Consider the following 22,848-nt stretch of genomic DNA (forward strand, 5'->3'; position numbering starts at 1 on the left):
TGCTCTGCTGGAGATCCACTCGCGGGGAGGCGTGTCACCTGAAGTGCTGCAATGTCTACATTGAGTCTACTGAGCTCATTGTTAATGATGGCGGTCTTCCGAGAATCGTTGATTTGTGTAAGGTCTTCCGACAGGCCAGGACACATAGTTCTGACGTTCCAGCTTGCAAAGCGAAGGGCTGGTACCTTCTTTCCTTTTTTCGTGTTGTTTGGTGCAGTGTTTCAGTCCACCTTTCGGGCAATGACCCTGAGCTCCAAGCACCAATTGAAGCAGGTAGACTGTGGCGGGACAGAACCTTATTGACCGGGGGCTGCCCGGTTTGAGGCGGGCGGTAGCTGTCCAGTGAGGTGCGATGACCTTTCCCACCGACAAAAGCAACCCGTGGCACCCAGTTTCTACACCAATTTAGCTGGACTTATAACCCGCAACTGCTGCCTTCCGTGTTGTTTCAGTCGCCGTGAGGCAACTATGGAGTGACCTCTCCATGGCGCATGCCTGGGCGAATTTATGGAGGTTGAGAATTGCCCAGTCGTCAAAACCCCCCTCTCAGCCTTTCTGGTGGGGTCCAAAGGAGTGCAGAGCACGACAGAGTATGGCTGCAGGAACTGCCGGAAACATGCCAAAGGTGACACATGACCGCCTACGGGGTTCCGCTCCGGATTTTCTGTTAGGGTTTACTCCCTTAGCCTTGGTCTCTCCCGAGACGCCCACAAGGCAGTGGGGTTGTGAGGGCCCCTGCACAGGGGTAGGAGGATGCCGGTAGGAGGAGGGGGTGCGAGGGGGAGGGGTGGAGGGAAGGGGGTGCACACTTGTAAAGGATATGAATATAGAGGTCAGATTACAAGGGTGGCCTATTGTTATACACCTGGGTTACACTAATGTATTGTTAGATACTGGAAAGTGTGGGAACTCCCCTAAATGCAAGCTTCTCAAATCACTTATAGGATAGGCCAGCATTGCTATGCTCAAAAGAATATCTAATGCTGATCCTGAAATTTTAACCAGGGTAGAAATAATTCCTTTACACAGAAAAAGGTTAGAATATGAAATTCTCTTCCACTCGCTGTTCCTAAAGTAGATCTGTAAATTCTTCCAAAAGGGAATTAGATACCTGAGAAACAGTAAAGTATATGGGGAGGCAAAGATTAGCTTAGACTGCTCATGCAGAGAAAAACAGCATAGATTTGACAGAACATGTTGCCCATTTCTGTACTACAGGATTCTATGATTTGGTGAATCTTGCTTTACATACACTAAAGTTTAGTTTACATACCTGAGGAATGGTAGTTTTATTAAGTATTGATGTCACAAGGCGATCACATATGACTAATTCAACATCATAACGTAATGAATTTGCACTGGCAGTAAAATTGATTACCACGTCATTATTGACCATACACAGAGATATGTTTGGATTCCAATGTGCATCTGTGGATGTATAATGATAAATAACTACATAAATGCCAAGGTAATTTGTTCCACCTCGGTTTCTGTTTATATGTTTAGATAAATGCAGTTTCAAAATGTGATGGCCCAAACAGTGGCGCAGTGGTTAGCACCGCAGCCTCACAGCTCCAGCGACCCGGGTTCGATTCTGGGTACTGCCTGTGTGGAGTTTGCAAGTTCTTGCTGTGACCGCGTGGGTTTTCGCTGGGTGCTCCGGTTTCCTCCCACAGCCAAAGACTTGCAGGTTGATAGGTAAATTGGCCATTATAAATTGCCCCTAGTATAGGTAGGAGAATTGAGGGAAGATATGGATCTGTTATGAATATGGGATTAATGTAGGATTAGGATAAATGGGTGGTTGATAGTCGGCACAGACTCGGTGGGCCGAAGGGCCTGTTTCAGTGCTGTATCTCTAAATAAAATAAAATTGATTTGTCTATCGACATAAATTCCCAATATCATCCCTCAATCTGCAAACAAAAGAGATACTTTGTACACTTAACTATATTCTAAATGGATAAAATGTGGCAATGCCAAGATTTTGTCCCAATTTTGATAAAGACAAAGTAATTATAAAATATTAAACTATAATAATTACATAACCTTTAGAAAATCTCCTGTGATAAAACTCATAACTCAAATGATAAGCTTTCTTAGAATGTCAGGCGTGTTATAACACGCAATGCACAGTATGAAACTATCAATATCTAAAACGGTGTGAGTGCACATTTTGTCTGTCACATTCCAGGATTTAAAACAATCATTAAAAAAGTGTAAATAACCCATCGCTCAATTTTTAGGCTGGATGGGATCAGGCAAAGAAGCAAGTGGATGTAGAATTTCACACCACTGGCTGTGTGCTGGTTCACCGCTCCATTCCATCCCCAGACCATTTTCCCCAGAGATGGGACTGCAGGCGGGTGGCACTGCTCCCTGCCCAGTAGCAGCAGGTAGCCAAATTCAGCTTGTTAAAGGCTTATTAAGGCCTATTGTCAGAGGCTGACCGGAATTTTCCAGTCGGCCTCCAGGTCCCCAGAGGCGTCGGGGAACAATATAACTGCCTGGAAACAGTCCAACACTCCAGGCAGGCTTAGAAGTTCTCCCTGCCAGCCTGGCTTCAGCTGCAGCAGCAGGCCATCCTGTGGAGGGATTCTCCCTACACAATGGTGGCCCAGCTGCTGAGACCATTTTTAATTTAAATTTTAAAATGTTGGAGAGAGGCGACTTCTACTTGGCTGCCCTCTCTCTTACCTACCTGAAAAGGCAACCTGCTGCTTCTTCAGTGCCGGAGGGCCTGCTTTTGGCCCACCAGCTTCGAGAGCCTGCATTCCCATCCTTAATTGGATGGCAAGCCCACCTTCTGGCCATCAACAGGACAATTCAGGGGAAAAAAAGTCACAGATCAATGACTGTTCCCCACAAAATGCGGGCTTCTGACCCCCATTTGACCCTGTTGGCAGGATTCTGATGCCTCCAGTATCGTCTGACCTGGAGTGAGGAACTGATGCACACTTTCCAAATTTCATAGTTCCCTCATTAAATAATACAAAAGGAATTTATAGTGAAAGTATGGGAAGATAAAGGGAAGAAGGTAAAACATTAACATGGGGGCCAAATTATGTCTGTGTACTGTGGTCCGAATGCGTCCCAGTCTCTATCCACGCAACATGACTTTGACCCCCAGATCAGATGGTATCAAACTTTATTCCTTTTACTTTAAAAAGTGAACAGTAACTTCCTGCATTTGATGAGCAGGGAAATGTGCAAAAAGATGTTAGGGTAGAGTATTCACCTTGGGTGCAATCGGGAAATTGAGCCCAAATGTGCACTTGATATTTTACTGGTTAGGTTAGGCTTCAAATTTCCGCTAAAATTCATTTGCACGAACAAAGGTATAATTTTCCATGAACTGGTTCAATCGGACAGGGTAATAGAGCGTAATTGACCTGGTGCAGTTTTACTAGTACAGCTGAAAGTGTCTTTATCTGCAAAAATTTTTAATATGAGAGTACCCGATTTAAAAATCACTGAAAAATGACAAAAAAACCATACCATCATTTAATCATTTCATTGGTGTACACTTGTCAGTTTCTTGTTAAATTAAATATTTTTCACATGAAAAACTTTTAAAATATGCCTGTATAACCCAAGAAAATGAGCACAATTTGAAGAGCCTTCCCCAATTAGCACAATTTCAACCTCAGGGCCATGGCCAGTTTTGTGGATGGGGCCTGACTCGGGCAAAGTGAATCTTGACCCAATGTAAACGATCACAGAAAAGATGACGCAAGTGGTTTTGGGCATGTCTCAACTATGTTTAAATGTACCCAAACTTTTGCATCCGAATTGCGGATAACACACAGGAACTTGACCCCAAAACCTCATAGTGAAGTGGTTAAAAAAAAAGGTGACAACAACAAATTATGTTTCCTTCCTGCCATATTTTCATTAGGCTCAAATATGGCCTGGAATTTCCTGATAGCTTGGAGTCCTAGAGTCATGATGGCACAGAAGGAGGCCACTGCCCTGAAATAATGGTTCAAGCATAGTCCAATGCTGATTATCAGCACTAAAGATTGAAGAAATTCAAGCTTGTGACATACGCCAGAGTTTCCTCGATCTTTTGCACTGATTCAACAAAGCCCTCTGCTGATGCTTATGTTCTAATGCTGGTTTTTTACGTTCTGGCATATGCCAATTAGATTGGCAGAAAATCTTGGCTTAAATACCAATCGGCATAGAGACCAGCGTAAATTTCGGCTTATCTTTTGATTCATGCTGAAATTCCCAGCCGATGTCATTAAGAACCATTTCCGTATAATACATTAAAGTTTACATGAGGATGATGGTACTTGTGCACTCAAGGAATCTGTCTGCTAAAGATAATACAATTAAGTTCATTTTTAGTGTCTTTCTTTTGAAAGAATTGCTTACCTTCACAGCTTTTATGATTTTTCATTGCCACATCATCACAAGCTAACAAAAAAAATGATATTGTCAGATTCACAAATGGACTACATTCACTATAAACTACTATAGAACAAGATGTATTGAATTAGCTGCGGATAGAACTATGATGTTAGCCTAGATCCTCCAACTGAGCAGTCGGTGCTGTCTGGTACATCACACGAGGACCATTATTAATCGTTGGAACATCACACAGACTATACCGTCCGATGTATAGGCCCGCACACGCACACGCACACGTATGCACACAAACACAGAAGCAGGAACCCAGGTCAATTTCCCCTCTTCCCTAATCCAGACGCATTGCAACCACTTATAGCGCCCTTTCTGCCAGGTCAGGTGAGGTCAGCTAACACAGAAAAAAAAACAATAATCAAACCCAGGATCTTCTGTATGAGTCATCATTAAGTTAATTATCACCTCAGTATTCAGAAGACAGGGCTGCATGAGGATTTCATACATTGTTTGTAATGGTGGCTAAGAACATAAGAAGTGGAGTAGAAGTAGGCTATATGGCCTTTTAAACCTGAACATTCAACAAGATCATGGCTACCTCAACTCCACCTCTCCCCCCTCATATCCCTCGATTCCCTTAGTGCCCAAAAATCTCCCATTAACTGAGCATCCACAGACCTCTGCAGCAGAGAATTCTAAAGATTCACAACTCTCTGAGTGAAGAATTTTTTCTTCATCTTAATCTTAAATACCTGACCCCTTATACTGATACTAAAATTCCTAGTTCTAGACTTTAAAACCCGGGTAAACAGCCTCTCAGCATCTACCCTGTCAGGCCCGCTAAGAATTTTATATGTTTCAATGAGATCACCTCTCATTCTTCGAAACTTTAGAGAATATAGGCCCATTCTACTCAATCTCCTCATAGATCCACCTTCTCAACCCAGGAATAAATCTATTGAACCTTTGTTACGGCCCCTCTAAGACAAGTACACCCTTCCTTCGGTATGGAAGCCGAAATAGTACTTCAGGTGTGATCTCCCAAAAGTCCTACGTAATTATAGCAAGACTTCCTTACTCTTGTACCGCAACCCGCTTGCAATAAAGGCTAACATATCATTTGCCTTCCTAATTGCTTGCTGTACCTGCATGTTAACTTTCTGTGATTTATGTACAAGAACACCCAAATCCCCTGAATACCAACATTTAGTAGTCTCCCACTTAAAAAAAAATATATATACTTATCTGTTCTTCCTACCAAAGTGGATAATTTCACATTTCCCTCACATTATACTGCATCTGCCACCTTCTTGCCCAATCACTTTACTGGTCTATATCCCTTTGCAGTCTCTGTGCATCTTTCCTACAGCTTAGATTCCCACCTAACTTTGTAGGTTATGCAATCAGTGGGATGACTGTAGGGATCAGTAAATGAAGAATGGTAAAGAAACTCATTAAAGCTTAACATGATGTTTTGGATGCAGTTAAAAACTCTTTAGCAAGTGACAATGGGGTCTTAATTTTAAAAATTATTTTGTCATTTACTCAAGACAGCTAACTGAAAATTGAAAAGGTGGCTAATGTTATTCCAAATGCTAAGGACGGAGGACCTTCCTAAAGTTTAACAAATGATCATGAAATGAGAGCACAAATGATCAAAAGCAGCAAATACAGCTTTATCAAAGGTAATGTTTCATTGCAATACCCAGGGGTGGAGGATACTATGATTGGTTTTTTGACGGGATAACCCTTCAAAGTCTTTTACAAGTAGAGACAGTGTTTATAGAGCACTGCCTCCCCCACCCTGCCAGTAATTGGCTATGGTGGAGCAGGTACTTTGAAAAGTAATTTACTTTATGCACGAGATACAGACTATACCTAATACACTTACATGGTGTGGAAAGACTTCTGAATTTCTCAGGCGGGAATTCACCAATATTTGATGTTGGGATGTTGAAAGCTGTCACAAAATAATTTGTTTCTGGATCAACGGGATATTGAGCGTAATGAAACTGCCACTTAAAAAAGCAAGAAATATTTAATGTAAAAAGATATTACATTTCAGGAAAACTTACAGCGTTTACAATGTCCTGTAAAATCCTATAAAATTCTGAAATACACTGTATCCCAGGATACTAATTAAAGAAAGGGGAATATTGTTTTTAAATACACAATTCGAAGGATCCTCTGAGAATACATCAGACACCAACAATCATTTAAAAATAATTTTTAGAATTTCCTATAGTAATTATGTTGTTGAGCTGCATTGTGATTAGTGTCTGACATTTGTATAATCAAGTTTGAAACAATGGAATTAAATGTAGTAGAAAATTATATTTAATGACTTCCTGTCTAAGTACAAGTATACACAACATTTTATGAATGTTCGCTTATCCTTGGTACAACACATATTAAATTTAGAAAGTCTGTACAACTCACTGGTTGGTCTTGAGGATTCAGTTCACTTTTGAATGATGTGTTGTAATTGCATCGAAGACAGATGTTTTGTCGACTTTGAATGCATATCATAGTAGCTCTAAGTTCTTGAATGCTTCCTGGAAAAATAAGTCACTTTTAGAAGATGTGAGAAACATAACAATAACTTGCATTTATATGGCACCTTTATTGTGGTAAAATGTCCTAAGGCATAAAAAAAACCTCAAAGTATCATTCATCCAAGTATTGGTGTCATCACCAAAATTTTCTAAATTGGATGAAGTTAAGTGAATAGAATTCTACCAACATATACACGCTTACTTTAGAATTGATCATTTGATTTCTTCCTTTATCTATTATTATGCAGTATATCTATCTCATGTTATTACACAATCTATTAGGAAAATCCAGAAGCATACATGCAATGAATAAAAGGTTTCCTGTACTGTATCAGTGATTTTCCTTTCAATTTTTTTTTTTAAGCATTTTGAACTGATTAAGAAGCAGTATGTAACCATCACACAAGCATGTTTGCAGGTTTCTGATCCTAAAAGGCAATTCTGAAGAAAAATAAAACTTTAAAAGTTCATCATGCCTAATAATCTAAACCTTTTATGTACTCTATACAGGAAGTTCCAAAAGCAACTTGTATATATATTGGACAAATGTGGATTAGTTAAGGAAAGCCAGCACAGATGTGTTAAGGGCAAATCTTGTTTAACTAACTTGGTTGAGTTTTTTGATGAGGTAACAGAGAGGATCGATGAGGGTAATGCAGCTGATGTGGTGTACATGAACTTTCAAACAGCGTTTGATAAAGTGCCACATAACAGGCTTGTCAGAAAAGTTAAATCCCATGAAATAAGAGGGACAGTGGCAGTGGGTATATGTGCACAAAGCATTGAAGGTGGCAGAGCAGGTTGAGAAAGCAGTTAATAAGACAGTCAGGAACCTGGGCATTATAATTAGAAGCATAGAGTACAAAAGCAAGGAAGTTGTGGTGAACATTGGCTTGGCCTCAACAGGAGTGCTGTGTCCAATTCTGGGCACCACATTTTAGGAAGGATGTGCAGGCATTAGAGAAGGTGCAGAAAAGGTCTATGAGAAGGTTTCCAAGGATGAGGGACTTCAGTTAAGCAGATAGATAGGAAAAGTTGGGGCTGTTCTCCTTGGAGAGAAGATTGACAGGAGATTGAATAAGGTGTTCAAAATCATGAGAGGTCCAGAGTAGATAGGGAAAAACCTTGCCCATTGGCTGAAGGGTCAAGAACCACAGGACTCCAATTTAAGGTGAATGACAAAAGAGCCAGAGGCGACATGAGGAAAAACATTTTTACACAGTGAGTGGTTAGGGTCTAGAATGTACTACTTGAAGTGTGATGGAGGAAGATTCAAACATGGCTTTCAAAAGAGAATTGGATAATTATCTGAAAAGAAAAAAAATTCCAGGGCTATGGGAAAACGGCAGGGCAGTGGGACCAGCTGAGTTGCTGTTGCAGAAACTAGCACAGACATGATGGGCTGAATGGCCTCCTTCTGTGCTGTAACCATTCTCTGATTTTATATTTAGCAAAATAATAAATGGCTAACAGAATGTTTGAAAAAAAAAACCTCAAATCTCTCACTGGCTGGCGCAGACACGATGGACTGAATGTGCCGTGACTTTTGTATGGTTCTATGGCTTTTAGATTTCCATCAATTTTCTCCTCTCCTGAATGTGTTTATTGTTTGCTGGAGTATAGTTCCACAGATGCACTGACCTGTGATATCTCTCCCATGTAGAGGCCTGCTTTTGGTCGGGAAAAAGAACCTGACCCGAACGAACCACAGCGGGCCCGAGCCCGACTTGGCCCGAATCCCTCCGATTTTGCCCCGAGCCGGACCCGACCCGAACCCGCCACTAGTCGGCCCGACCCGAGCCTGACCATCCCTTTACTTACGTTCCTGACATCAAACCTGTAAGAAGCTGCAGCGCATGCGCGAGACGTCATAGTGACGTCACTTGCTTACTGCGCAGACTGTTTCGTCCCGGACTCCCAGCTCAGGTAAGTTTTTTTTTATTTTTAATACTTACTAGCAGAGCACTTACCATGTGTGTCCGGCCCGACCCAACCCAACCCGACTCGATCTGGACTCGGCCCAACCCGGCCTGAGCCAGAAAGCCGGCCCCAGAAGATGGGCCCGGCCCGACCCCGACACATCGTCGGGTCCTGTCTGGTTCGTGTCGGGTAGCAGACCTCTACTCCCATGTGTCTATTCTTCACCTATGAACCCAGACAAGTAATTGGAACGACATAGCCAAACCCAATCCTTTCCTTGCCCAAAATATATACATACAAGGGTGTTTGGATAATAAACAACAGCAGGAGCCCTAGGTGATTTTTCCTCCCTAAACTGGAGTGCTGTAATCAATGCTGTAGCACATTAACATGTCGAGGAGGCCGTGCAGGCTGTGGACTAGCCTGCTCGCCAGGATCGTGATCCACTTGTTGACGAAGACATTGCAGATGGAAGCGAACAGGTTCACTGAGAGCCCGACTACCCTGATGAGGTCTTTTCTTAAGTGCAATACTACTAACCAATTAATGAAGGTACCCCACCAGCATTCAGATCACTAGAGGACAATGATGGGAGCTGATGCACCTGCACCCACTTCCTCCATCCACTCCCAGCTCACCGCCTCCCTTGCACCCCCTTCCTCACACCGCCTTCCCAGCTCCATCCTCGCATCCCTTCCCCTACACCCCCCTCCCCTACCCCCCCCGCTGCAGCCCCCTTCCCAGCTCCCCTTTGCACCCCTCCCCCTACCCCCTTTCCCCCACCTGCATCCACCTATCCCTGAGCAGGGGCCCTAATAACCCCACTGCCTTGTGGGCATCTCGGGAGAGACCAAGGCTAAGGGAGTAAACCCCAACAGAAGATCCGGAGCGGAACCCCGAAGACGGTCATGTGTCACCTTTGGCATGTTTCTGGCAGTTCCTGCAGCCATACCGGTGCCAAACATAGTGTTCTGCACTGCTTTGGACCCCACCAGGAAGGCCGAGAGGGGGGTTTTGACACTTGGGCAACTCACAACCCCCATACATTCGCCCAAGCATGCGCCATGAAGAGGTCGCTCCATAGTCGCCTCACAGCGACCAAAACAACATGGAAGGCAGCAGTTACGGGTTATAAGTCCAGCTCAATTGGCGTAGAGATTGGGTGCCACGGGTTGCCTTTGTCGGAGGGAGAGGTCATCGCATCTCATTGGACAGCTACCACCCGCCTCAAACCCGGCAGCCCCCGGTCAGTAAGGTTCTGTCCCACCACAGTTCACATGCTTCAATGGGTACTTGGAGCTCAGGGTCATTGCCCGACAAGTGGACTGCAACACTGCACCAAACAGCACGACAAAAAAAGGAGAGAAGGTACCAGCCCTTTGTTTTGCAAGCTGGAACGTCAGAATTATGTGTCCTGGCCTGTCGGAAGACCTTACACAAATCAACGATTCTCGGAAGACCGCCATCATTAACAACGAGCTCAGTAGACTCAATGTGGACATTGCAGCACTTCAGGAGACACGCCTCCCTGCGAGTGGATCTCCAGCAGAGCAAGACGACACCTTTTTCTGGCAGGGTAGGGATCCTGAAGAACCAAGACAGCATGGAGTGGGCTTCGCCATCAGAAACTCTTTGCTCAGCATGATAGAGCCACCTTCAAATGGCTCGGAACACATACTGTCCATCCGACTGCTCACTGCCTCTGGTCCAGTACACCTACTCAGCATCTATGCTCCAACACTCTGCTCCCCACCTGAAGCTAAAGACCAGTTCTACGAGGAATTCCATAATATCATTAGTAGCATTCCTAATACCGAACATTTGTTCCTGCTGGGGGACTTGAATGCCAGGTTTGGGGCCGACCATGACTCATGGCCCTCCTGCCTTGGTTGCTATGCCATTGGAAGGATGAATGAGAATGGACAGAGACTACTGGAGTTGTGTACCTATCACAACCTCTACATTGCCAACTCGTTCTTTCATACTAAAGCCCGTCACCAGGTTTCATGGAGACACCCAAGATCACGTCGTTGGCACCAGCTGGACCTCATCGTCACAAGGCGAGCCGCCTTAAACAGTGTTCAAATCACACGCAGCTTCCACAGTGCGGATTGCGACACCGACCACCCCCTGGTGTGCAGCAAGGTTAGACTCAAACCAAAGAAGCTGCATCATTCCAAGCAGAAGGGCCACCCGCGCATCAACACGAGCAGAATTTCTTATCCACAGCTGTTACATAAGTTTCTAAATTCACTTGAAAAAGCCCTTCAAAACACTCCTACAGGGGATGCAGAGACCAAGTGGACCACATCAGAGACGCCATCTATGAGTCAGCTTTGACCACCTTTGGCAAACGTGAGAAGCAGAATGCAGACTGGTTTCAATCTCATAATGAAGAGCTGGAACCTGTCATAGCCGCCAAGCGCATTGCACCGTTGGACAAGAAAGCCCCCAGCGAGTTAACATCCGTAGCACTTAAAATAGCCAGAAGCGCTGCACAAAGAACAGCCAGGCGCTGCACAAATGACTACTGGCAACACCTATGCAGTCGTATTCAGCTGGCATCCGACACCAGAAACATCAGAGGAATGTATGATAGCATTAAGAGAGCTTTTGGGCCAACCATCAAGAAGATCGCTCCCCTCAAATCTAAATCAGGGGACATAATCACTGACCAACGCAAGCAAATGGACCGCTGGGTGGAGCACTACCTAGAACTGCACTCCAGGGAAAATGTTGTCACTGAGACCGCCCTCAATGCAGCCCAGCCTCTGCCAGTCATGGATGAGCTGGACGTACAGCTAACAAAATTGGAACTCAGTGATCCCACTGATTCTCTAGCCAGAGAGAGAGAGAAAGAGAGAGAGAAAGAGAGAGAGAAAGAGAGAGAGAAAGAGAGAGAGAGAGAGAGAGAGAGAGAGAGAGAGAGAGAGAGAGAGAGAGCCAGAGAGAGAGAGAGAGAGAGAGAGAGAGAGAGAGAGAGAGAGAGAGAGAGAGAGAGAGAAGAGAAGAAGAGCGAGAAGAGAAGAAGAGCGAGAAGAGAAGAAGAGCGAGAAGAGAAAAAAAAAGAGAAGAGAAAAAAAAAGAGAAAAGAGAAGGAGAGAGAGAAGAGAGAGGAGAGGGAAGAAGAAGAATAACCATGGCCCCATCTGAGATCAACAATCAGCACAAAGCAGGAAATCAACAGGTCTTACTGGTTCATCTGGTTCAGCTACTTGTTGCTTCAGCCAGTTGAACCCTTGGAGAATTTCACATCCCTCTTAATTTTAATAATGGTTATTAAAACAAAAATAAAAACTACTTGTAATATATAACACCAGTAATATTTGTGGAGGTTCTCCCAAAACCCAGCTGTAATTGTGACAGAAGATGGACAGAAATGAACCAGGGACGTTTGAGACAGAAGGATAGAGAGAGAAGCAAAACAAAAAAATGGAGGTGAGAGAAACAAGAGAGGAGACAGGAAGAGAAATAATAACACAAAAGGTAACAGAGGGTGGTTAGAGAGACTATATTCTCTTACTTTCCATGTGCAATGCCATCGGAGAATTATCAGTAATTCTTAAAACCCAGAAATACAAATATGCAATATATTTTACATACAATATACACAATTTATTTTGAAAGAAAATCTTACCGTCTGGGCTGATGATCCAGTTGATATCAAGCACTGGAAGCTGATTTTCTTCAGACTGTTGTAGCTGAACTTTAAGATCTAAAATATCTGAAGGGGTTCTCTGATGTGGTATTGTCCACTCTGACGGAGGTTCATCAACTAACCGAAAAAGATTCTACTTCAGATTTTTATATGCAATTATGCACACTACATGATAACATTAAAACTAATATACGATTCAAAAGCATGATATTTGAAAATTGATCCAATAAATGTATTATATAATGGAAGTAAATTTATTATATAACTACAGACACTGAAGGATAAGCAGGGCTGAGTTTATTCAGTATGTAGTTAAGTTATACAGATCAGGAAAATTCCAGATTCGATCCCCCAACCTAAAGCCGACTAGACCTGACTACATGTGTCGGGTTCGGGTTGGGTCAGGTTGAAATTCCGAAAACAGCATTCGGGTTCGGGTCAGGTCGGGCTGGACGGTGCTGCTTCCGGGAAGTCACGGGATCAGGCGTAGCCATGATTCCCCACAACTCCAGCTGCAGGAATAGCCACCTGCTGGAACGGATGAAGGATATTCATGTCATGTCGTGTCGGGTCGGGTGCAAAAAAAAATTAAAGGACTCTGGCTCAGCTCGAGTTCTGGTTGGCTGTGGTCGGGTCGGGCCTGGGTCGAGTTTTAATTTTATACCCAAGCCAGGATTTACCCCAGCCTCCTCAAACTCCAGTCATCCAAATCTCTGCTAATCATATGCAATCGATTGTGGTCTTCTCAGGGGAGAGTGAGAGCGAGAGAGCGAAATTGGGGATGGGGGTAGGGAGGGGGTGAATGAGAGAGACCGGGGAATGGACTGGGTGTGGGACCCAGCATTACTCACACAGCCAGGAGCAGCAGCAGTGTGATGAATGGGAGTAACCATTACAACAGTGAGTGAAACCTGGGGATTTTACTGTGGTAGATAATGAAAGATTGTTTATACTGGTGGACAAACAGGGAACAAGGGGTCAGAGACCAAGTATTTTCATTGGAAAACCAAGGAAGGAAGCCAGGTTTTACCACAAATGACTATTGGGAGATTGGAACATTTAAAAGGGCATCGGCTAAATATTTGAAAAAAAGAGGAATATAAAATAAGATCTGCAGAGAAATGGAGTGACAGGACAAAGTCTCAACACCAGCACGGGCACTGAGGACTGAATGGCCTCCTCCTGTGCTGTAATTTCTATAATTCTATGAAAACTCCCCTTTATTGATTCCAAGCCCAAGAGTAGTTTAGAAATGTTAAATAAAAACAAGAAATGTTGGAACCACTCAGCAGGTCTGGCAGCATCTGTGGATTCCGAAGAAGGGTCACTGACCCGAAACGTTAACTCTGCTTCTCTTTCCACAGATGCTGTCATACCTGCTGAGTGGTTCCAGCATTTCTTGTTTTTATTTCAGATTTCCAGCATCCGCAGTATTTTGCTTTTAGTTTAGAAATGTTGATGCTGTGCTGAGTTTAGGACTATTCCCTGTGGGAAATGCCCCAAATACTGAACCCACTGCCTATGTGCAATCCTTCAGTTCCCTGCTCCGAATTCCTCCCCCACCTTTGGTTTCCTCTTTTTGCTGGCCTCTATTTCCCTTCTTTTCCTGCTTGCAGTTAACCTCATGGTTCTCAAAATGTCTTGGACAACAGCTGCTGGCTTAAAACCACAAGGAAAGATTCTCAACGACAGGGGGCTCAACCTTTAAAAGGTAAATGGAATAACATTTGCAGATGTCACATGGTCAGACATCTAGGAATATCTCCAGCTAGAGTTGGCAACCCTTTTGGTCAGCTTTGATGGACTTAGGTCATGATACAATCAATGTTCTGACATCAAGGGACCAAGTTAGTTCCATGCATTTGGCAGACCAGAAGTGGAGCCAGTGATCTAATGACAATTTGCAAAATCCACAATAAAAGTGCATATGCACGGCCATTGGAAAAACATTGGACCATATTTGTTTCCAAAAGTAACTAATGGATGACGCATTTATTGTCAATTCTACAGTAACAATGCAAGAGTTCCTCAAGTCAAATATTTGTTGTTACATCAGGAGGTGAGATTGGAAAAAGGAAAATCTGCAGCAAGGTGAGTGAGAGCAAGACTGAAGGAGTAGAAGGGGAACAAAGTAAAACCAAGGCTGTTTAGGTGATCAATTAACTTTAAGAACAACTTTCAATGCGTGACCCCATAGGATGAACATCCCAATTTCTTATATATGTAGCCAGTGGGCAAGATTCCCCATTAACAAACTTGGAATATTGATCCTTATTTGCATAAACAGGTATCCTAAGCTTTCGAGCTATGTATCTTATGGTTTTCTCTGTGCATTAAAAAAAAAGTGTATTTTTATAGCACCTTTAATAGAAGAAAACATCCCAAGGTGCTTCACAGGAGTGTTACAAAGCAAAATTTGACACGGAGCCACATAAGGAGATAATAGGGCAGATGACCAAAAATTTGGTTAAAGAGGTAGGTTTTAAGGAGTGTCTTAAAGGAGGAAAGAGAGGTAAAGAGGAGGTAAGGTATAGAGAGGGAGTTTCAGAGCTTAGGGCCTGAGCAGCTGAAGGCAAGGCCACCAATGGTAGAGTGATTAAAATCAGGGATGCACAGGAGGCCAGAATTAGAGAAGCGCCGATATCTCAGAGGATTGTGCGGTGTATGTATGTACATAATGGAGTATATGTAGAACTTTGATAATTAATAATGAAGCTATATACTTACATCGCTTTCTTTCACAGTTTATCTGTCAGTAGAAAAAAAATGTTTATTTCAAAAAAGAACACATATTATCTACTTTAAATACAATTAATATTTATATACCATGTGGCGCATAAAAATATAGCTGGAGCAAGAAAATTCCAAATTCTAATTCAAGATATATGAAAATTTTGAATTAATGAATGGGTGTATGGTTAGTTTTACTGCACAGAAAGCAGGCCAGGATGAGTATACCAGCAAGCTTTTAATTTAATCTGAGTTAATCAAATGTAAAATAAGACTTGATTGATTCATTGGTACAAAAACTAAGGCGGATATTAGGAGCTGGGTAATTAATTTTTTTTCAATCGTGGTAGTGTAACAGTAAATGTTATAATAAGAGTATAAACACAGAGCAGGACTAGAAGTATTAATTACAATTGCTTGTTTAAACAGATACTTTTAGTTCAATTTAAATCAAACATAGCATCAAACATCCAAATATTTAACATCCAAATTAATTAAGTAAACAGAATAGAGATGGCTGGGCAGGCGATGTGTTGCAGCTGTAGTATGTGGGAGCTGGTAGACGCGGTGCGATCCACGGTGGCCACATCGGCAGCAAGTGTTGGCTGCTCGAAGACCATCGGCTCAGAGTTCATGAGCTGGAGTCTGAACTGCGGACACTGCGACACATCAGGGAGGAGGAGAGTTACCTGGACACTGTGTTTCAGTAGACAGTCACTCCCCTTAGATTAATTACATCAAATTTGGACCGTGGTCAGGGACAGGCGAGTATGACTGCGAGTGAGGCAGGTATGGGAATCCAGAATTTAGCTTTGGAGGAGCCTCAGCCAGTGTCCTTATTCAATAGGTACGAGGTTCTTGCTCCCAGTGTGGACAAGGGCACAGACTGCAGGGAGGAGGAGCGAACTGACCACAGCACAGTGGTTCAGAGCGCCATTCAAGTGGGGGGAGAAAGGAGAAATATAGAAGTAATAGGGGATAGCATAGTTCCGAGAATAGATAATGTCCTCTGCAGCAAAGACAGGGAGTTTCAAAGACTGTGTTGCCTACCTGGTGTCAAGGTTAAGGACATCTCTTCTGGGCTGCAGAGGAACTTGGAGAGGAAGAGGAAGGATCCAGTTGTCGTGGTTCTCTTAGGTACCAACGACATAGGTAGGACTAGGAAAGCGGTTCTGCTGAGTGACTACGAGCAGTTCGGGGCTAAATTACAAAGCAGAACCTCAAAGGTAATAATCTCCAGATTACTACCAGAGCCACGGGAAAATTGGCGTCGGGTAAATAAGACTAGAGAGGTAAACACATGGCTCAAAGATTGGTGCGGGAGAAATGGGTTCCGATTCATGGGGCACTGGCACCAGTACTGGGGAAGGAGGGAGCTGTTCCGTTGGGATGGGCTTCATTTGAACCATGCTGGGATCAGTGTCCTGGTGAATTTTATAACTAGGGTTGTAGATAGGACTTTATACTAATTAGTGGGCGGGAGGGTTCAATTGAAGGGAAGTTTAAAAAAATCAAAAAGAAACGAGAGAGCAGAGGTGCAGGGTAGTGAAGAGCAGGGTAGTGAAGAGGCGAACGGTAATCAAAGTGTGACAGGAAGGGGCAGAAAATATAAGCAGAAGAGTGCAGCAGAAATTAGAACCAGAATGAGTAATAATGGTAAAAAGTCAAAGCTTAAGGCTCTTTATCTGAATGCAAACAGCATTTGTAATAAGATAGATGAGTTGATGGCACAAATAGAAATAAATGAATATGAATATCTATTACAGAGACGTGATTGCAGGATGACCAAGACTGGGAACTCAATGTTCAAGGATATTTGACATTCCAGAAAAATAGGCAAAAAGGAAAAGGAGGTGGGGTAACTTTGTTAATAAAGGAAGATATCAGTGCTGTGGTGAATAGTGATATAGGTGCAATAGATCAATCAGTTTGGGTGGAAATAAGGAGTAGCAAAGGGAAGAAGTCATGGGTGGGAGTTGTCTATCGGCTCCCGAGGCATTGCCTCACTGTAAGACAAAGTATAATTTGGGAAATAATGGAGGCATGAAAGAAAGGTGCTACAATTGTCATGGGTGATTTTAATCTGCATACTGATTGGACAAATCAGATTGGCAGAGGTAACATGGAAGACAAATTTGTAGAGTGCATCAGGGATTGTTACTTAGAGCAATACATTGCAGAACCTACTTGGCAACAGGATATTTTAGATCTAGTAATGTGGTAGGATTAATAAGAGAGATCGTAGATAAGGATCCGCCAGGGGGTAGCGATCACAACATGGTAGAATTTCAACTTTAGCTTGAGGGCGAGCAACTCGGGTCTCAAACCAGTGTCTTCAACTTAAACAAGGGCAATTACAGAGGTATGAAGAAAGAGTTGTCTAAAGTGGGCTGGGAAAATAGACTAAGGGGAAGGTCAGTGGATGAGCAGTGGCAGACATTTAAGCAGATATTTCAAAACGCTCAGCAAAAATTTATCCCGATCAAAAAGAAGGATTCGATGAGAAGGATGACCCACCCGTGGTTAACAAAGGCGGTCAAGGAGAGTATCCAATCAAAAACTAAGGCATACAAAGTAGCAAAAGCTAGTGGTAGGCCAGAGGATTAGGAATTGCTTAGGAACAAGAAGCAGATGACTAAAAAGCTAATAAAGAGGGAGAAAATTTATTTTGAAAGTAAATTGGCAAGAAATATAAAAACAAACAGCAAGAGCTTCTACGGGTATATAAAAAGAGACAGTAGCTAAAGTGAGCATGGAACCCTTGGAGGATGTGACTGGAGAATTGATAACAGGGAACATGGAAATGGCAGATATTTTAAACCAATATTTTGCAACTGTCTTCACGGTAGAGTACACTATAAACATCCCACAGATATCAGATAAACAAGGAGTTAATGGGAGGAAAGATCTTGTAACAGTCTCTATCATGAGGGACAAAGTATTTGACCAACTAATGGGACTAAAGGCAGACAAGTCACCAGGACCTGATGGCCTGCATCCAAGGCTTTTAAAGGAAGTGGCTGCAGAGATAGTTGAGGCATTGGCTGAAATATTCCAGAACTCACTGGATTGCGGGAGGGTCCCAATGGATTGGAAAACCGCTAATGTGACGCCCCTGTTCAAGAAGGGAGGGAGACAAAAAGCAGGAAATTATAGGCCAGTCAGCCTAACATCAGTTGTTGGGAAAATGCTAGAGTCCATTATTAAGGAAGAAATAGCAGGACATTTAGAAAAGTTTAACGCAATCAAGCAGATGCAACATGGTTTTGTGAAAGGGAAATCATGTTTCTCAAATTTTCTAGAGTTCTTTGAGGATATAACAAGCAGACTTGATAAAGGGGAACCGGTAGATGTAGTATATTTAGATTTCCAGAAGTCTTTCGATAAGGTGCCACATAAACGATTATTGCACAAGATAAGAGCTCACGGTATTGGGGTAATGTATTAGCATGGATTGAGGATTGGTTAACACACAGAAGACAGAGAGTCGGGATTAATGGGTCTTTTTCAGGTTGGAAAGACGTAACTAGTGGAGAGCCACAAGGATCAGTCCTAGGGCCTCAATTATTTACTATTTATATTAATGACTTGGAGGAGGGGCAGAGTGTAATATATCCAAATTTGCTGAAGATATAAAAATAGGTGGGAGGGCGTGTTGTAATGAGGACATAAGGAATCTGCAAGGGGATATAGATAGGTTGAGTGAGTGGGCAAAAATTTGGCAGATAGAATTTAATGTAGGAACGTATGAGGTCTTGCACTTTGGTAGGAAGAAACAAAAGGCAGACTATTATTTAAATGGAGACAGACTCCAAAAAAGTGCAGCACAGAAGGATCTGGGTGTTCTTGGGCATGAAACACAAAAAGTTAGCATGCAGGTGCAGCAAGTAATTATGAAGGGAAATGGAATTTTGGCCTTTATTGCTCAGGGGTAAGAGTTTAAAAATAGGGAAGTCTTGTTACAACTGTACAGAGTGTTGGTGAGGCCGCACCTGGAGTACTGTGTACAGCTTTGGTACCCGTATTTAAGAAAGGATTTGGACGCAGTTCAAAAGAGATTCACTAGATTGATTCCTGGAATGAAAGCGTTGACTCATCAAGAACGGCTAAACAGGTTAGGTCTTTATTCATTAGAGTTTAGAAGAATGAGGGGTGATCTTATTGAAACATACAAGATTCTGAGGGGGCTTGACAGGGTAGATGTTGAGAAGATGTTTCCACTAGTGGGGGGACTCTCGAACTAAGGGACATAGTTACAGAATAAGGGGATACTCATTTAAAACTGAGATGCGAAGGAATTTCTTCTTTCAGAGGGTAGTCAATGTCTGGAATTCTCTACCCCAGTGAGTTGTGGAGGCTCGATCACTGAAAGTATTTAAAGAGGAGGTTGATAGATTTTTGAAATATCGGGGAGTTGAGGGCTATGAGGAGCTGGCACAAAAGAGGAGTTGAGGTCTGGGGCAGATCAGCCATGATCTTATTGAATGGTGGGGCAGGCTTGAGGGGCCAAATGGCCGACTCCTGCTCCTATTTCTAATGTTCTTGTGTTAGATTTTTAAATTCAAAATGTCAATTTATGAGGTTGGTCACTACAGTATTTTAAATAAGACATTCAAATTGCAAGACTAGACCTTGTCACTTTTTACAAAGAGAACTCGTGACTTTTGAATTCAATACGTTCATACAATGATATTAATAAACAGTGCCATTAATATTTTACCGAGTACTCCTTAGTACTGCTATCAATTTGTACAATTGTGAACAGTTGCAACCAACCTTACCCATGAAAATCTTATTTCATATAATTTAAAACACATCTAAGGCTCACAATTTTCCAAAAGCTGCTGAATATGTAATTAAAATATCCTTTCTGCACTGTTTCCTGCACATGGACAAGTGCTGAAAATGAGATGGTCTGTTTGTGTGGCTTTATACCATGACAGGCATGTAATTTAGCAGGTGTTATCATGCAATGTAAATGCTCATGGAACAAGAAGACTCTCCATAGTATTGGTCTAAACCTAAAGGAAGCCCTGAATCTACACTTAATAAAATATTTTATCAAGAATAACAAACTAATAATTGAAAAAATGCCAACTGAAGGAAGTATAATGGTGGGTGTTGCATTGGAATGTCCCCGACCAACTGATGCACAGGGATGTTAAGACAATTAAGACATTGTTAGTGACTTCTGACTCCAAACTGATATTGTACACTTGATAATCTTAAGGTTTCTTGAAACAATGTAAGTAACAGTAAAGAGGGATTTTGGTCCTAAAATAATTGAAATCAGATAATTAGAGTTGTTATCCTAAAATTATTAGACTGTAACCTACCTTGCAGCAATAAAACAACTGGAGCCAGTGTGAACATTAGTAGTTCTTAGGTTCCCATTTGTCCACTTCATTACTAACTAGCTCATAACAGACAACAACATGTAGTTATATGGTGCCTGTAATGTAGTAAAACATCCCAAGGCACTTCATAGGACTGTTATCAAACAAAATTTGACACTGAGCCTTTTAAGGAGATATTGGGGCAGATGATCAAAAGCTTGGACACAGAGGTAGCTTTTAAGGCATGTCTTAAAGGAGGAAGAGAGGCAGAAATGTTTAATGAGGGAATTTCAGAGCTTAGGACCCTGTCAGCTGAAAGCACAGCCATTAATGCTGGAAGAATTAAAATTGGAGATGCTCAAGGGGCTAGAAATAGAGGAGTGAATATCTAGAGGGGTGTAGGGCTAGAAGAGATTACAGAGATAGGGAGGGGCAAGGCCAAGGGAGGATTCAAAAACAAGAATGAGAACTTTAAAATTGAGGCAATAATTAACCGGGAGCCAATGTAGATCAGCGAGCACGGGGTGATGGGAGAATAGGACTTGTTGCCTGTTAGAACATATAGGCAGCTAGGTTTTAGATAACCTCAAATTTATGGAGTATGTTGAAATCGTCAAGTCTAGAGGTAACAAAGGCATGGATGAGGGCTACAGCAGAAAAAAAGCTGAGGCATGGAGAGAGTCAGGAGACGTTACGAAGGTGGACATAGGCAGTCTTAGTGATGTGTGGAGATGTTGTTAGAAGTTCATCTCAGGGTCAAACATGACACCAAGGTTGCAAACAGTCTGATTTAGCTTCAGACAGTTGCTGGGGAGAGTGATGGAGTCACTGGCTAGGGAGCAGAGTTTGTGGCAGAAGCTGAAGACAATAGCTTCGGTCTTCTCAATATTTAGTTGGAGGGACTTTCTGCTCATCCAGTATTGGATGTTGGACAAGCAGTCTGACAGTTTAGAGACAATAGAGGGGTCGAGAGAGATAGTGTAGAGGTAGAGCTGGGTGTAGCAGCGTACATGTAGATACTAATGCTGTGTTTTCAGATGATATCACCAGGGGCAACATGTAGATGAGAAATAGCAGGGTGCCAAGAATAGATCTTTGGGGGAACAACAGAGGTAATTTCAGAAGGTTATGTATTTAGTTTTTTCTTATTATTTCTATAAAAATTCATACAGCAAATAAACGATTAACCCCACCATTTTAAAACAGAATATATCAATTTGATATGAACATTACTTTTAAATCCTACTGAGTTTAAGATTTTTTGTCATCAATGAGTTATTTAAAATATTGATAGTAAAGTATGTAAAAATTATTTTAAAATGCAGTATAATGTCACAAGAGCAAACTTGAAAATACCAATATATGCCTGGCTTGATAGACTACATAATTACTAACGTCGGGAGTCTTTTTTATCACCTGCGATAACAGAAAGATAAATCTGCAAATTACTTTGAAAATTATGAAGAAAATCGGGATTCATTTACAAAAATGTATATATTTTTCTTACCGTTACAGAGTCAGTTTCCATACAGAGAACAGCGAAATACAGCGAAATGAACGATGCTGTGCTGAGCTTCATTGCTTCCGATGTGTATTTCTTGCTGTATTTCTCTCCTACTTCACTCAGCACTGAACACCTGCAGGTTTGGCTGGAGAACTGGGGAGCATTTATTATACTTTGGTTGGAAACGTCGACGTCTTATTGATGACGAACCGATGACACCAGCATGAGTGGTTGTTTCCGTGGAATAAATAATCCAATATCACTGATCCCTGGGAGGGAGAGAGGGGGGGGAGGGAGAGAGGGAGAGAGGGGGGGGGGGGAGAGAGGAGGGGGGGGGGGAGAGAGGAGGGGGGGGGGGAGAGAGGGGGGGGGGGAGAGAGGAGGGGGGGGGGAGAGAGGGGGGGGGAGAGAGAGGGAGGGAGTTGGGGGGAGAGAGAGGGAGGGAGTTGGGGGGAGAGAGAGGGGGGGGGGAGAGAGAGGGGGGGGGGAGAGAGAGGGGGGGGGAGAGGGAGGGAGTTGAGGGGGGGGGAGAGAGGGAGGGAGTTGGGGGAGAGAGAGGGAGGGAGTTGAGGGGGGGGGAGAGGGAGGGAGTTGAGGGGGGGGGAGAGGGAGGGAGTTGAGGGGGGGGGAGAGGGAGGGAGTTGAGGGGGGGGGAGAGGGAGGGAGTTGAGGGGGGGGGAGAGGGAGGGAGTTGAGGGGGGGGAGAGGGAGGGAGTTGAGGGGGGGGGAGAGGGAGGGAGTTGAGGGGGGGGGAGAGGGAGGGAGTTGAGGGGGGGG

At 43.0% G+C, this 22,848-nt stretch overlaps 1 protein-coding gene across 1 annotated transcript in view; it reads right to left on the reverse strand.

Moving 5' to 3' along the window:
- LOC137380392 (interleukin-17 receptor B) overlaps positions 1 to 22,261 on the reverse strand; it is a 57,206-nt gene extending 34,945 nt beyond the window's left edge. Inside the window, exons 1-7 of the mRNA XM_068052320.1 lie at positions 22,075 to 22,261; positions 15,229 to 15,250; positions 12,481 to 12,618; positions 6,808 to 6,923; positions 6,260 to 6,386; positions 4,381 to 4,422; positions 1,274 to 1,428 (exon numbers count right to left, since the gene is read on the reverse strand). Coding sequence (XP_067908421.1) covers positions 1,274 to 1,428; positions 4,381 to 4,422; positions 6,260 to 6,386; positions 6,808 to 6,923; positions 12,481 to 12,618; positions 15,229 to 15,250; positions 22,075 to 22,146 — 672 coding nt within the window. The 5' untranslated portion in view covers positions 22,147 to 22,261. The remainder of the gene's footprint in view (positions 1 to 1,273; positions 1,429 to 4,380; positions 4,423 to 6,259; positions 6,387 to 6,807; positions 6,924 to 12,480; positions 12,619 to 15,228; positions 15,251 to 22,074) is intronic.
- Positions 22,262 to 22,848: the final 587 nt, after the last annotated feature.

The sequence above is a fragment of the Heterodontus francisci genome, chromosome 19, assembly GCF_036365525.1.
Source record: "Heterodontus francisci isolate sHetFra1 chromosome 19, sHetFra1.hap1, whole genome shotgun sequence".
NCBI lineage: Eukaryota > Metazoa > Chordata > Chondrichthyes > Heterodontiformes > Heterodontidae > Heterodontus > Heterodontus francisci.